Source organism: Palaemon carinicauda, chromosome 28, assembly GCF_036898095.1.
Source record: "Palaemon carinicauda isolate YSFRI2023 chromosome 28, ASM3689809v2, whole genome shotgun sequence".
Lineage (NCBI taxonomy): Eukaryota > Metazoa > Arthropoda > Malacostraca > Decapoda > Palaemonidae > Palaemon > Palaemon carinicauda.
Window position 1 is genome coordinate 59,027,475 of NC_090752.1, and position 16,762 is coordinate 59,044,236.

At 46.7% G+C, this 16,762-nt stretch overlaps 1 protein-coding gene across 4 annotated transcripts in view; it reads right to left on the reverse strand.

Moving 5' to 3' along the window:
• The window catches only part of LOC137621620 (zinc finger CCCH-type with G patch domain-containing protein-like), a 67,958-nt gene that overhangs the window by 44,365 nt on the left and 6,831 nt on the right, over positions 1-16,762 (reverse strand). For all 4 annotated transcript variants that reach the window (XM_068352066.1, XM_068352063.1, XM_068352064.1 and 1 more), the window contains exon 3: positions 13,692-13,937. In XM_068352066.1, coding sequence (XP_068208167.1) covers positions 13,692-13,937 — 246 coding nt within the window. The remainder of the gene's footprint in view (positions 1-13,691; positions 13,938-16,762) is intronic.

Sequence of the window (16,762 nt, forward strand, 5' to 3'; positions counted from 1 at the left end):
ACTTAGGCCAAGGACGGGAAGGAAGCTCGTTTTTAGCCAAAAAACCGAGCTGTAAGGAACATGTAGCCGTTTCAGATGTGAAACCTATGTTCCTGCTGAAGGCGTGGATCTCACTTACTCTTTTACCTGTTGCTAAGCACACGAGGAAAAGAGTTTTTTAATGTGAGGTCCTTAAAAGAGGCTGATTGGAGCGGTTCAAATCCTGATGACATTAGGAACCTTAGGACCACGTCTAGATTCCAGCCTGGAGTGGACAACCGACGTTCCTTTGAGGTCTCAAAAGACCTAAGGAGGTCCTGTAGATCTTTGTTGGAGGAAAGATCCAAGCCTCTGTGGCGGAAAACCGCTGCCAACAAACTTCTGTAACCCTTGATCGTAGGAGCTGATAGGGAGCTTACGTTCCTTAGATGTAACAGGAAGTCAGCAATCTGGGTTACATTGGTACTGGTTGAGGAAAACTGCATTGGCCTTGCACCAGCTTCGGAAGACTTCCCATAAAGACTGATAGACTCTGAGAGTGGATGTCGTCCTTGCTCTGGCAATCGCTCTGGCTGCCTCCTTCGAAAAGCCTCTAGCTCTTGAGAGTCTTTCGATAGTCTGAAGGCAGTCAGACGAAGAGAGTGGAGGTTGGGAGTACCTTCTTTACGTGAGGTTGACGCAGAAGGTCCACTCTAGGAGGAAGAGTCCTGGGAACGTCGACCAGCCATTGCAGTACCTCAGTGAAACATTCTCTCGCGGGCCAGAGGGGAGCAACCAACGTCAGCCGTGTCCCTTTGTGAGAGGCGAACTTCTGAAGTACCCTGTTGACAATCTTGAACGGCGGGAATGCATACAGGTTGAGATGGGACCAATCCAGCAGAAAGGCATCCACGCGAACTGCTGCTGGGTCTGGAATCGGAGAACAATACAAGAGGAGCCTCTTGGTCATCGAGGTAGCGAATAGATCTATGGTTGGCTGATCCCACAGGGCCCAAAGTCTGCTGCAAACATTCTTGTGAAGGGTCCACTCTGTGGGGAAGACCTGACCCTTCCGGCTGAGGCGATCTGCCATGACATTCATATCGCCTTGAATGAGCCTCGTTACCAGCGTGAGCTTTCGATCTTTTGACCAAATGAGGAGGTCCCTTGCGATCTCGAACAACTTCCTCGAATGAGTCCCTCCCTGCTTGGAGATGTAAGCCAAGGCTGTGGTGTAGTCGGAGTTCACCTCCACCACCTTGTTAAGCTGGAGGGACTTGAAGTTTATCAAGGCCAAATGAACTGCCAACAACTCCTTGCAATAGATGTGAAGTGTCCTTTGCTCCTGATTCCATGTTCCCGAGCATTCCTGTCCGTCCAGTGTCGCACCCCAGCCCGTGTCCGATGCGTCCGAGAAGAGACGGTGGTCGGAGGACTGAACAGCCAATGGTAGACCTTCCTTGAGAAGAATGCTGTTCTTCCACCACGTTAGAGTAGACCTCATCTCTTCGGAAACAGGAACTGAGCCCGTCTCTAGCGTCATGTCCTTTATCCAGTGAGCAGCTAGATGATACTGAAGGGGGCGGAGGTGGAGTCTCCCTAACTCGATGAACAGGGCCAGCGATGAAAGTGTCCCTGTTAGACTCATCCACTGCCTGACTAAGCATCGGTTCCTTCTCAGCATGCTCTGGATGCATTCTAGGGCTTGGAAGATCCTTGGGGCCGACGGACAAGTCCGAAAAGCTCGACTCTGAAGATCCATACCCAAGGAGACAATGGTCTGGGATGGAACGAGCTGAGACTCCTCAAAATTGACCAGGAGGCCCAGTTCCTTGGTCAGATCCATAGTCCATTTGAAAATCTCCAGACAGCGACGACTTGAGGGAGCTCTTAAAAGCCAGTCGTCTGACGGAGCCGGACACAAGATCATGATACTGCTGCACAGTTTGTAAACTGTCAATCATGGGCAAGCGAGGAAGTACAGTGACAACCCGAATCTGTCTAGACTGTCTGGGTCGTACAGACAACTCCTTAACGGGTTGCTGAGGTTGCCCACTGCGTCACAACAAGTCCCTTCTGTTGGTTGTTGAACGTCTTCCCCGTGACACATTGACTCCGTAAACAAAATATCCTCTAACAAGGACTAAGCTTGGACTGCATGTCATGCAACACAGCTCAAGGTCTATGAGAGCAGGTGTGGTAACAGACGGGATTAGCGGCTGAAGTGTAACCATTACCTTCCCCGTAAGCATGTAATGCTTAAATAAAAGTCCATAAGAGGTTATGCAGCTAAAGGCTCCCTCCAAATGACAGAGTCCTCAAGGGAATATCAGAAGGAGGGAGAAAAGAACTTTCTCATCTACAGGGACCTTATCCTAGAAAAGCTAAGTTCTCTGAGTGAGGGTTCACTGGTGCAAAGCAGCAGACTAGAAGGCAACGTTATGAAACTGCTTGAAAGTCTAGTGAGTTGGCAACAACCCAAGATGTGTTGAGAAGCATGCGGTAAGGTATGCAGAGCATGATGTATGCAGAGTATGCTGTATGCAGAGCATGCTGAATGCAGAGCATGCTGTATGCAGAGCATGTTGTATGCAGAGCATGCTGAATGCTGAGCATGTAGGAAGTAGAGCCTGCTGTAAGCAGAGCCTGCTGAAAGGAAAGCAGAGCGTGTGCATGGCGTTTAACATTTCTCAGAAATTCCATGACCAGTGCTAGAGTGCTTAATGCATGCTTGCATGGGGTTAAAACCATGGTATGCTGAACAGCAGAGTCAGAACGAGCTGGAACAACAACAGAGGTTTCCTCAACTTGAGGGAAAACCTGAGGTTCAGACTGCATAGGCTGAACAACAGACGGAGCAGAAGGCAGGTGCAAGGGTGAAGGAGGTTGACTCCTAGCAAGAGTTGCACCCAAGGATTGTACCAGCTAAGCGGAGGACGGAGGCGGAGTAGTCCGTTCCTGTTCCTGAGAGATGAGTGGAGCATGAGAAGGTTGAGGCTGCGCAGAACAAGGTAAAGTTCTAGCAAGCTGAGGCTCCTGAGGCGCAAGTGCATGGTGTAGATGAGCTTGCCTAGATGAGGGTTGAACTCGGTGCAGCGCTGGTTGAGCAGACAGACTCACGGAGGGGAGAGGTTGTTGTACCCCAACCGAGAGTTGCACCACTGGAGGAGCAGCAAGGGGAGGAGGAGGAAGAGTGTAACTCTCCTGATCCCAAAGCAAGGGTTGCCTTAAAGAAGGCTGAGGCTGAACAACACTGTGAACAGCAAACTCCGAAAGTGGTTCAACATCGTACGCCTGGCAGATGGAGCTGCGACTGGGTGCAGCGAGTGCAGGCGGGTGCAGCACAGGCTGAACGGGTGCAGGAGGTTGGTGCACCACCGGTGCAGGCGGGTGCAGCATAGGCTGAACGGGTGCAGGAGGTTGGTGCACCACCGGTGCAGGCGGGTGCAGCACAGGCTGAACGGGTGCAGGAGGTTGGTGCACCACCGGTGCAGGCGGGTGCAGCACAGGCTGAACGGGTGCAGGAGGTGCAACACTCTCAGCACGACACTCACGCATCAAGTCCGAAAGCTGTGCTTGCATGGACTGTAGTAGAGTCCACAACATCATACGCCTGGCAGAAGGTACTGTGATCAGGCGGAGCGAGTGTAGGAGGAGGGAGTGTAGGCGGAGGCGGTGGAGCAACACTCTCAGCCCGACACTCACTCATCAAGTCCGAAAGCTGTGCTTGCATGGACTGTAGTAGAGTTCACAACATCGTACGCCTGGCAGATGGTGCTGCGACCAGGCGGAGCAGGTGCAGGCTGGGCGAGCACAGGCGGAGCAGGTGCAGGCTGGGCGAGCACAGGTGCAGCGAGAACAGGTGGAGGGAGTGCAGGCGGTGCAACACTCTCAGCCCGACACTCACGCATCAAGACCGAAAGTTGTGACTGTATGGACTGCAGTAGAGTTAACTTGGGGTCGGCAGACACTAAGTTCTGCTGAGGTAAAGCCTTAACAGCAGAGATCTGTTGTGGCAGAACCTTACTCCTCTTAGTCGGAGTGTAATCAACTGATGACTTAGGAGAGTCAGAGCTAACCCAACGACTGCATTCGGGTTGTGAACTTTAACTTCGTACGTCTGGCATAGGTCTGGACTTAACGTTTAAGAAGTCTTGAGACCTGAGACCAGCGTTACTCTGCCTTTATTTTCTCCCCTAATCTCTTCTGCAGACGAGCAAAATAAGGGCTCAATCGTCTGCGGGTGGGAGTGACGGTCTCGGTAAGACACGCCCACAACCACCGAGAATACTTCTGTGCGCCGATCAAGGCCTGCTGAACCCTTATGCCCTTCGACATTGCTTCTCCCCTGGGCTTGGGAGCTTGCAAGAGGTCCCGGACTGGGAGGACGACTGGCGCGCACAAAAGTACCCTCACGCACTAATCACTTATCACTTTGATTTCTGTTTGCACTTATTTCACTGAACTCGAAACTTAAGTGGTTTGTACCTGAAATACGCAATTCTATCCTTTCTCAAAGCTAGTAATTGCGAAAACAGAATTACAATGTAACAGAAAAATCTAATGAAAGATAAATCATTGGTTGGAAAGAGACTAAACACTAGATCACTCTAGAAACGTTTAGTTTCTTCCCCTAAAGAGACTAGGGAGAAGAGCAAAAATCGATAATGACGTTACTCGTACGCCTGGCAGGCTTGAATGAAACGTTTATCCTCTTTCTCCCTCCGTCTCTATCTCTCTCTCTCTCTCTCTCTCTCTCTCTTGACTTAGAACCTGAGAGAAGAGCCCAATCATATATATCGTTAAAACATATTATTGTTAAAGGAAAAAACTGAAAAGTTCCTTTATTAGGATCAAAACCATTAAGTTAAGAAAGAATGAACAAAACGCTAGACACGGTTACTCTTACTGCAACGTGAAACCGTGAACATTCTTTTTCTATCGTAACGATAGAGTGCAAGTTGAACGTTCTGAACGTCAACAACTGCAGAGACAAAACAAAACGTTAGTTCAGCTTTGAAAACAGTACGAGACTGTCAAAGAAAATCTTTCAAACTCTGTGGCGGAAATAGCATAATATGTTAACAGGTAAAACCGAAATGACGGGCTCAAAGTTTATTAACTTCGGTAAAAGACCGCCTACTATTAGGAAGGTCGAATATAAACAAATATAAAAATTAATTTTAATGAGTTTATAATAAAAGGAAGTTAATCGAAGAGGCCTATAAGAGGCGGAGAGATATAAAATAAATCTATAACTTTGTTAAGCAAAATTAAGAAAGAGAGTCTATACTCTCTTAGACACCAACACTTCCGTCTAAGGGAAGGGTCGGCCATTGAAAGGTGAACGAGAGTTCATACTCTCTCGTCACCAAAATTAATCAAATTAATTCCAAAAGCTAACTAAGCTAATATAGAAGTTTTCCAGTAAAGCGACAGCCGAAATCAAAGAGAAATACTTCACCAAAGTCGTGAAAATACTCCAAGAACATAAGCGTATCCCAGAACGTCTTGCCGGAAGCACGACAGAGGAATAATTGAGGAGGTGTCAACAAGAAGTACTTGAGTACCTGGCCACAGGTGGCGCTGGTAAATACACCCCCTTCTAGTATTGTGATAGCTGGCGTATCCCTCCATAGAATTCTGTCGGGCAACGGAGTTGACAGCTACATGATTATCGGGTAAGTTTAATATTGAAAAATCCTAGGTTCTAATATAACAATTCCAGACTAGCAGTTTGAATTACATGAACAGCTATCATACTCCTATGGTTTTTAATGTTTGTTCTTTTGTCTGACACACCTAAGATTCTCAACACCTATTCAAGTAACCTGCTCATAAGGTTGGAAGAAAAATTTGGGTTTTAAACAGCAACAGTAGCACCTGCCTGGTTTTGTCATAGAAATTGGTTGAAATTACAGTACATTCTGATGGCACATTTCTCTAGGGCAGGGGAAATAGCCAATCATATAGCAATAGTGAATGACTGTCATTATCTACAGCTTAAGGATGGATTGCCAAAAGTCACACAGATCCAATAAATCAAAAGGGGTATATGACAACATTTTATGCCCTAATGGAATGCAAGGCTATTAGGGTCCTTGGATACCTTAAGTAATGAATACTTAGCATTGAAGTGTATATACAAACTGTATGTGCTACATCATGATCATCATCCTCTCCTACGCCTATTGATGCAAAGGACATCGATTACATATTGCCAGTCATCTCTATCTTGAGCTTTTAATTCAATGCTTCTCAATTTGTCATCTCCGACTTCACGCTTCATATACCTCAGCCATGTAGGCCTGGGTCTTCCTACTCTTCTAGTGCTATATCCCATATAAATATTAATTTTTCACCGGGTCAGTTAAAATACTCGAGTTAGAATTAAACAATGTTGCCACTGCCCACAGCCAATGGCAAGTGATGTACTGTGAAGTGTTATGATTGAATGTACCCTGTATAAAGCTAATAGCATTGTACGTATTAGTCAGTTGATACTTGTCCTTTAAGCTGGGTTAACCTTCTAACAATCATTTTATGGTATTCGTTGCAATCTAGTTTTTATAAGCACATGGCCATTTAGTCTAGCGATTCAATGAGAATGTTTGTTTTTTATGAATAATAATAACAGAAAGCTTTGTTTGCATACTGAAGGGTATCAAGTACCTCAGAATGGGGAGTTTTCAATATTAAACTTACCCGATAATCATGTAGCTGTCAACTCCGTTGCCCGACAGAATTCTATGGAGGGATACGCCAGCTATCACAATACTAGAAGGGGGTGTATTTACCAGCGCCACCTGTGGCCAGGTACTCAAGTACTTCTTGTTGACACCTCCTCAATTATTCCTCTGTCGTGCTTCCGGCAAGACGTTCTGGGATACGCTTATGTTCTTGGAGTATTTTCACGACTTTGGTGAAGTATTTCTCTTTGATTTCGGCTGTCGCTTTACTGGAAAACTTCTATATTAGCTTAGTTAGCTTTTGGAATTAATTTGATTAATTTTGGTGACGAGAGAGTATGAACTCTCGTTCACCTTTCAATGGCCGACCCTTCCCTTAGACGGAAGTGTTGGTGTCTAAGAGAGTATAGACTCTCTTTCTTAATTTTGCTTAACAAAGTTATAGATTTATTTTATATCTCTCCGCCTCTTATAGGCCTCTTCGATTAACTTCCTTTTATTATAAACTCATTAAAATTAATTTTTATATTTGTTTATATTCGACCTTCCTAATAGTAGGCGGTCTTTTACCGAAGTTAATAAACTTTGAGCCCGTCATTTCGGTTTTACCTGTTAACATATTATGCTATTTCCGCCACAGAGTTTGAAAGATTTTCTTTGACAGTCTCGTACTGTTTTCAAAGCTGAACTAACGTTTTGTTTTGTCTCTGCAGTTGTTGATGTTCAGAACGTTCAACTTGCACTCTATCGTTACGATAGAGAAAGAATGTTCACGGTTTCACGTTGCAGTAAGAGTAACCGTGTCTAGCGTTTTGTTCATTCTTTCTTAACTTAATGGTTTTGATCCTAATAAAGGAACTTTTCAGTTTTTTCCTTTAACAATAATATGTTTTTTACGATATATATGATTGGGCTCTTCTCTCAGGTTCTAAGTCAAGAGAGAGAGAGAGAGAGAGAGATAGAGACGGAGGGAGAAAGAGGATAAACGTTTCATTCAAGCCTGCCAGGCGTACGAGTAACGTCATTATCGATTTTTGCTCTTCTCCCTAGTCTCTTTAGGGGAAGAAACTAAACGTTTCTAGAGTGATCTAGTGTTTAGTCTCTTTCCAACCACTGATTTATCTTTCATTAGATTTTTCTGTTACATTGTAATTCTGTTTTCGCAATTACTAACTTTGAGAAAGGATAGAATTGCGTATTTCAGGTACAAACCACTTAAGTTTCGAGTTCAGTGAAATAAGTGCAAACAGAAATCAAAGTGATAAGTGATTAGTGCGTGAGGGTACTTTTGTGCGCGCCAGTCGTCCTCCCAGTCCGGGACCTCTTGCAAGCTCCCAAGCCCAGGGGAGAAGCAATGTCGAAGGGCATAAGGGTTCAGCAGGCCTTGATCGGCGCACAGAAGTATTCTCGGTGGTTGTGGGCGTGTCTTACCGAGACCGTCACTCCCACCCGCAGACGATTGAGCCCTTATTTTGCTCGTCTGCAGAAGAGATTAGGGGAGAAAATAAAGGCAGAGTAACGCTGGTCTCAGGTCTCAAGACTTCTTAAACGTTAAGTCCAGACCTATGCCAGACGTACGAAGTTAAAGTTCACAACCCGAATGCAGTCGTTGGGTTAGCTCTGACTCTCCTAAGTCATCAGTTGATTACACTCCAACTTAGAGGAGTAAGGTTCTGCCACAACAGATCTCTGCTGTTAAGGCTTTACCTCAGCAGAACTTAGTGTCTGCCGACCCCAAGTTAACTCTACTGCAGTCCATACAGTCACAACTTTCGGTCTTGATGCATGAGTGTCGGGCTGAGAGTGTTGCACCGCCTGCACTCCCTCCACCTGTTCTCGCTGCACCTGTGCTCGCCCAGCCTGCACCTGCTCCGCCTGGTCGCAGCACCATCTGCCAGGCGTACGATGTTGTGAACTCTACTACAGTCCATGCAAGCACAGTTTTCGGACTTGATGAGTGAGTGTCGGGCTGAGAGTGTTGCTCCACCGCCTCCGCCTACACTCCCTCCTCCTACACTCGCTCCGCCTGATCACAGTACCATCTGCCAGGCGTATGATGTTGTGGACTCTACTACAGTCCATGCAAGCACAGCTTTCGGACTTGATGCGTGAGTGTCGTGCTGAGAGTGTTGCCCCTCCTGCACCTGTGGTGCACCAACCTCCTGCACCCGTTCAGCCTGTGCTGCACCCGCCTGCACCGGTGGTGCACCAACCTCCTGCACCCGTTCAGCCTGTGCTGCACCCGCCTGCACCGGTGGTGCACCAACCTCCTGCACCCGTTCAGCCAAAGCTGCACCCGCCTGCACCGGTGGTGCACCAACCTCCTGCACCCGTTCAGCCTGTGCTGCACCCGCCTGCACTCGCTGCACCCAGTCGCAGCTCCATCTGCCAGGCGTACGATGTTGAACCACTTTCGGAGTTTGCTGTTCACAGTGTTGTTCAGCCTCAGCCTTCTTTAAGGCAACCCTTGCTTTGGGATCAGGAGAGTTACACTCTTCCTCCTCCTCCCCTTGCTGCTCCTCCAGTGGTGCAACTCTCGGTTGGGGTACAACAACCTCTCCCCTCCGTGAGTCTGTCTGCTCAACCAGCGCTGCACCGAGTTCAACCCTCATCTAGGCAAGCTCATCTACACCATGCACTTGCGCCTCAGGAGCCTCAGCTTGCTAGAACTTTACCTTGTTCTGCGCAGCCTCAACCTTCTCATGCTCCACTCATCTCTCAGGAACAGGAACGGACTACTCCGCCTCCGTCCTCCGCTCAGCTGGTACAATCCTTGGGTGCAACTCTTGCTAGGAGTCAACCTCCTTCACCCTTGCACCTGCCTTCTGCTCCGTCTGTTGTTCAGCCTATGCAGTCTGAACCTCAGGTTTTCCCTCAAGTTGAGGAAACCTCTGTTGTTGTTCCAGCTCGTTCTGACTCTGCTGTTCAGCATACCATGGTTTAAACCCCATGCAAGCATGCATTAAGCACTCTAGCACTGGTCATGGAATTTCTGAGAAATGTTAAACGCCATGCACTCGCTCTGCTTTCCTTTCAGCAGGCTCTGCTTACAGCAGGCTCTACTTCCTACATGCTCAGCATTCAGCATGCTCTGCATTCAGCATGCTCTGCATACAACATGCTCTGCATACAGCATGCTCTGCTTTCAGCATGCTCTGCATACAGCATACTCTGCATACATCATGCTCTGCATACCTTACCGCATGCTTCTCAACACATCTTGGGTTGTTGCCAACTCACTAGACTGTCAAGCAGTTTCATAACGTTGCCTTCTAGTCTGCTGCTTTGCACCAGTGAACCCTCACTCAGAGAACTTAGCTTTTCTAGGATAAGGTCCCTGTAGATGAGAAAGTTCTTTTCTCCCTCCTTCTGATATTCCCTTGAGGACTCTGTCATTTGGAGGGAGCCTTTAGCTGCATAACCTCTTATGGACTTTTATTTAAGCATAACATGCTTACAGGGAAGGTAATGGTTACACTTCAGCCGCTAATCCCGTCTGTTACCACACCTGCTCCCATAGACCTTGAGCTGTGTTGCATGACATGCAGTCCAAGCTTAGTCCTTGTTAGAGGATTTTTTGTTTACGGAGTCAATGTGTCACGGGGAAGACGTTCAACAACCAACAGAAGGGACTTGTTGTGACGCAGTGGGCAACCTCAGCAACCCGTTAAGGAGTTGTCTGTACGACCCAGACAGTCTAGACAGAATCGGGTTGTCACTGTACTTCCTCGCTTGCCCATGATTGACAGTTTACAGACTGTGCAGCAGTATCATGATCTTGTGTCCGGCTCCGTCAGACGACTGGCTTTTAAGAGCTCCCTCAAGTCGTCGCTGTCTGGAGATTTTCAAATGGACTATGGATCTGACCAAGGAACTGGGCCTCCTGGTCAATTTTGAGGAGTCTCAGCTCGTTCCATCCCAGACCATTGTCTCCTTGGGTATGGATCTTCAGAGTCGAGCTTTTCGGACTTGTCCGTCGGCCCCAAGGATCTTCCAAGCCCTAAAATGCATCCAGAGCATGCTGAGAAGGAACCGATGCTTAGTCAGGCAGTGGATGAGTCTAACAGGGACACTTTCATCGCTGGCCCTGTTCATCGAGTTAGGGAGACTCCACCTCCGCCCCCTTCAGTATCATCTAGCTGCTCACTGGATAAAGGACATGACGCTAGAGACGGGCTCAGTTCCTGTTTCCGAAGAGATGAGGTCTACTCTAACGTGGTGGAAGAACAGCATTCTTCTCAAGGAAGGTCTACCATTGGCTGTTCAGTCCTCCGACCACCGTCTCTTCTCGGACGCATCGGACACGGGCTGGGGTGCGACACTGGACGGACAGGAATGCTCGGGAACATGGAATCAGGAGCAAAGGACACTTCACATCTATTGCAAGGAGTTGTTGGCAGTTCATTTGGCCTTGATAAACTTCAAGTCCCTCCAGCTTAACAAGGTGGTGGAGGTGAACTCCGACTACACCACAGCCTTGGCTTACATCTCCAAGCAGGGAGGGACTCATTCGAGGAAGTTGTTCGAGATCGCAAGGGACCTCCTCATTTGGTCAAAAGATCGAAAGCTCACGCTGGTAACGAGGCTCATTCAGGGCGATATGAATGTCATGGCAGATCGCCTCAGCCGGAAGGGTCAGGTCTTCCCCACAGAGTGGACCCTTCACAAGAATGTTTGCAGCAGACTTTGGGCCCTGTGGGATCAGCCAACCATAGATCTATTCGCTACCTCGATGACCAAGAGGCTCCTCTTGTATTGTTCTCCGATTCCAGACCCAGCAGCAGTTCGCGTGGATGCCTTTCTGCTGGATTGGTCCCATCTCAACCTGTATGCATTCCCGCCGTTCAAGATTGTCAACAGGGTACTTCAGAAGTTCGCCTCTCACAAAGGGACACGGCTGACGTTGGTTGCTCCCCTCTGGCCCGCGAGAGAATGTTTCACTGAGGTACTGCAATGGCTGGTCGACGTTCCCAGGACTCTTCCTCCTAGAGTGGACCTTCTGCGTCAACCTCACGCAAAGAAGGTACTCCCAACCTCCACGCTCTTCGTCTGACTGCCTTCAGACTATCGAAAGACTCTCAAGAGCTAGAGGCTTTTCGAAGGAGGCAGCCAGAGCGATTGCCAGAGCAAGGACGACATCCACTCTCAGAGTCTATCAGTCTTTATGGGAAGTCTTCCGAAGCTGGTGCAAGGCCAATGCAGTTTTCCTCAACCAGTACCAATGTAACCCAGATTGCTGACTTCCTGTTACATCTAAGGAACGTAAGCTCCCTATCAGCTCCTACGATCAAGGGTTACAGAAGTTTGTTGGCAGCGGTTTTCCGCCACAGAGGCTTGGATCTTTCCTCCAACAAAGATCTACAGGACCTCCTTAGGTCTTTTGAGACCTCAAAGGAACGTCGGTTGTCCACTCCAGGCTGGAATCTAGACGTGGTCCTAAGGTTCCTAATGTCATCAGGATTTGAACCGCTCCAATCAGCCTCTTTTAAGGACCTCACATTAAAAAACTCTTTTCCTCGTGTGCTTAGCAACAGGTAAAAGAGTAAGTGAGATCCACGCCTTCAGCAGGAACATAGGTTTCACATCTGAAACGGCTACATGTTCCTTACAGCTCGGTTTTTTGGCTAAAAACGAGCTTCCTTCCCGTCCTTGGCCTAAGTCGTTCGAGATCCCAAGCCTTTCCAACATGGTGGGGAACGAACTGGAGAGAGTGCTTTGCCCAGTTAGAGCTCTTAAGTACTATCTAAAGGTCAAAACCATTACGAGGACAATCAGAAGCCTTATGGTGTGCTATCAAGAAGCCTTCTCTACCAATGTCTAAGAACTCAGTTTCTTACTACATCAGGCTTCTGATTAGAGAAGCAAATTCTCATCTGAAGGAAGAAGACCTTGCTTTGCTGAAGGTAAGGACACATGAAGTGAGAGCTGTGGCTACTTCAGTGGCCTTCAAACAGAACCGTTCTCTGCAGAGTGTTATGGATGCAACCTATTGGAGAAACAAGTCAGTGTTCGCATCATTCTATCTCAAAGATGTCCAGTCTCTTTACGAGTACTGCTACACCCTGGGTCTATTCGTAGCAACGAATGCAGTAGTAGGCGAGGGCTCAGCCACTACATTCCCATAATCCCATAACTTTTTAACCTTTCTCTTGAATACTTTTTATGGGTTGTACGGTCGGCTAAGAAGCCTTCCACATCCTTGTTGATTTGGCGGGTGGTCAATTCTTTCTTGAGAAGCGCCAAGGTTAAAGGTTGTGATGAGGTCCTTTAGTATGGGTTGCAGCCCTGTATACTTTAGCACCTTTGAGTTGATTCAGCCTCCCAAGAGGAACGCTGCGCTCAGTAAGGAAGACGATCTTATTAAAGGCAGAGTAACGGTTCAAGTCGACTTCCTTACCAGGTACTTATTATTTCATTGTTATTGTGGATAACTGATTATATGAAATATGGGATACTTAGCTATCCTTTAATCTTGTACACTGGTTTTCACCCACCCCCCTGGGTGTGAATCAGCTACATGATTATCGGGTAAGTTTAATATTGAAAAATGTTATTTTTATTAATAAAATAAATTTTTGAATATACTTACCCGATAATCATGATTTAATCGACCCTCCCTTCCTCCCCATAGAGAACCAGTGGACCGAGGAATAATTGAGGAGGTGTCAACAAGAAGTACTTGAGTACCTGGCCACAGGTGGCGCTGGTAAATACACCCCCTTCTAGTATTGTGATAGCTGGCGTATCCCTCCATAGAATTCTGTCGGGCAACGGAGTTGACAGCTACATGATTATCGGGTAAGTATATTCAAAAATTTATTTTATTAATAAAAATAACATATTATACTGACTAATTAAGAATGCATTCACTTAGTTGGGCTATGTTCATTTGGTTTGGCTTAATAATACTGAATACCTCAATCTACAGAGGCTCCAATCATAATAATATTTTAAGCAATAATAAAGGAACACGACCACATAAGGTACAGTATCAGTTTTAAAAACGTTGGGCAGTAGATCTAATTCCTAAATATCAATAGTTACCTGAAACAATGCAAATTCCTCATCAATGTCATTGCATTCAGGCGACACCGAATCACGCTTTGCAATCTTTATTTCCTTGTCTTCCTTTCTATCACTTTGGTCATCCTGCACTCGTTCAATACTCGACTGCTGATTAAGCTGCTGAAGTGTTAGGTCCAAGAGCTGCAGCAAATTTTCCTGCAGTTCAAGAAGTTGCTGTTTTTCTTCTGCGCCAGCAGAGACTAAAGCTCCTTCAATCTGTTTCAGCTGAAATTTTTATGAGGAATAAAATCCCTTTCAATGACATTAGCCTTTTATTCAAATTTGATCATTTCCTTCTATTTACATTACATAAATTAATAAAAAAGCAATTCATGAGATGGAGTAAAAACTTTACTTGATACTGTATGTACTAGTTCTAGAATGTTGACAATTCTCATAGCATTCAACTATATGAAATGCACAGTACAGTACTGTACCTGTTTAGATATCCTGTAATATGTTATTTTTATTAATAAAATAAATTTTTGAATATACTTACCCGATAATCATGTAGCTGTCAACTCCGTTGCCCGACAGAATTCTATGGAGGGATACGCCAGCTATCACAATACTAGAAGGGGGTGTATTTACCAGCGCCACCTGTGGCCAGGTACTCAAGTACTTCTTGTTGACACCTCCTCAATTATTCCTCGGTCCACTGGTTCTCTATGGGGAGGAAGGGAGGGTCGATTAAATCATGATTATCGGGTAAGTATATTCAAAAATTTATTTTATTAATAAAAATAACATTTTTCAATATTAAACTTACCCGATAATCATGTAGCTGATTCACACCCAGGGGGGTGGGTGAAAACCAGTGTACAAGATTAAAGGATAGCTAAGTATCCCATATTTCATATAATCAGTTATCCACAATAACAATGAAATAATAAGTACCTGGTAAGGAAGTCGACTTGAACCGTTACTCTGCCTTTAATAAGATCGTCTTCCTTACTGAGCGCAGCGTTCCTCTTGGGAGGCTGAATCAACTCAAAGGTGCTAAAGTATACAGGGCTGCAACCCATACTAAAGGACCTCATCACAACCTTTAACCTTGGCGCTTCTCCAGAAAGAATTGACCACCCGCCAAATCAACAAGGATGTGGAAGGCTTCTTAGCCGACCGTACAACCCATAAAAAGTATTCAAGAGAAAGGTTAAAAAGTTATGGGATTATGGGAATGTAGTGGCTGAGCCCTCGCCTACTACTGCATTCGTTGCTACGAATGGACCCAGGGTGTAGCAGTACTCGTAAAGAGACTGGACATCTTTGAGATAGAATGATGCGAACACTGACTTGTTTCTCCAATAGGTTGCATCCATAACACTCTGCAGAGAACGGTTCTGTTTGAAGGCCACTGAAGTAGCCACAGCTCTCACTTCATGTGTCCTTACCTTCAGCAAAGCAAGGTCTTCTTCCTTCAGATGAGAATTTGCTTCTCTAATCAGAAGCCTGATGTAGTAAGAAACTGAGTTCTTAGACATTGGTAGAGAAGGCTTCTTGATAGCACACCATAAGGCTTCTGATTGTCCTCGTAATGGTTTTGACCTTCTTAGATAGTACTTAAGAGCTCTAACTGGGCAAAGTACTCTCTCCAGTTCGTTCCCCACCATGTTGGACAGGCTTGGGATCTCGAACGACTTAGGCCAAGGACGGGAAGGAAGCTCGTTTTTAGCCAAAAAACCGAGCTGCAAGGAACATGTAGCCGTTTCAGATGTGAAACCTATGTTCCTGCTGAAGGCGTGGATCTCACTTACTCTTTTACCTGTTGCTAAGCACACGAGGAAAAGAGTTTTTAATGTGAGGTCCTTAAAAGAGGCTGATTGGAGCGGTTCAAATCCTGATGACATTAGGAACCTTAGGACCACGTCTAGATTCCAGCCTGGAGTGGACAACCGACGTTCCTTTGAGGTCTCAAAAGACCTAAGGAGGTCCTGTAGATCTTTGTTGGAGGAAAGATCCAAGCCTCTGTGGCGGAAAACCGCTGCCAACAAACTTCTGTAACCCTTGATCGTAGGAGCTGATAGGGATCTTACGTTCCTTAGATGTAACAGGAAGTCAGCAATCTGGGTTACATTGGTACTGGTTGAGGAAAACTGCATTGGCCTTGCACCAGCTTCGGAAGACTTCCCATTAAGACTGATAGACTCTGAGAGTGGATGTCGTCCTTGCTCTGGCAATCGCTCTGGCTGCCTCCTTCGAAAAGCCTCTAGCTCTTGAGAGTCTTTCGATAGTCTGAAGGCAGTCAGACGAAGAGCGTGGAGGTTGGGTGTACCTTCTTTACGTGAGGTTGACGCAGAAGGTCCACTCTAGGAGGAAGAGTCCTGGGAACGTCGACCAGCCATTGCAGAACCTCAGTGAACCATTCTCTCGCGGGCCAGAGGGGAGCAACCAACGTCAGCCGTGTCCCTTTGTGAGAGGCGAACTTCTGAAGTACCCTGTTGACAATCTTGAACGGCGGGAATGCATACAGGTTGAGATGGGACCAATCCAGCAGAAAGGCATCCACGCGAACTGCTGCTGGGTCTGGAATCGGAGAACAATACAAGAGAAGCCTCTTGGTCATCGAGGTAGCGAATAGATCTATGGTTGGCTGACCCCACAGGGCCCAAAGTCTGCTGCAAACATTCTTGTGAAGGGTCCACTCTGTGGGGAAGACCTGACCCTTCCGGCTGAGGCGATCTGCCATGACATTCATATCGCCCTGAATGAGCCTCGTTACCAGCGTGAGCTTTCGATCTTTTGACCAAATGAGGAGGTCCCTTGCGATCTCGAACAACTTCCTCGAATGAGTCCCTCCCTGCTTGGAGATGTAAGCCAAGGCTGTGGTGTAGTCGGAGTTCACCTCCACCACCTTGTTAAGCTGGAGGGACTTGAAGTTTATCAAGGCCAAATGAACTGCCAACAACTCCTTGCAATAGATGTGAAGTGTCCTTTGCTCCTGATTCCATGTTCCCGAGCATTCCTGTCCGTCCAGTGTCGCACCCCAGCCCGTGTCCGATGCGTCCGAGAAGAGACGGTGGTCGGAGGTCTGAACAGCCAAAGGTAGA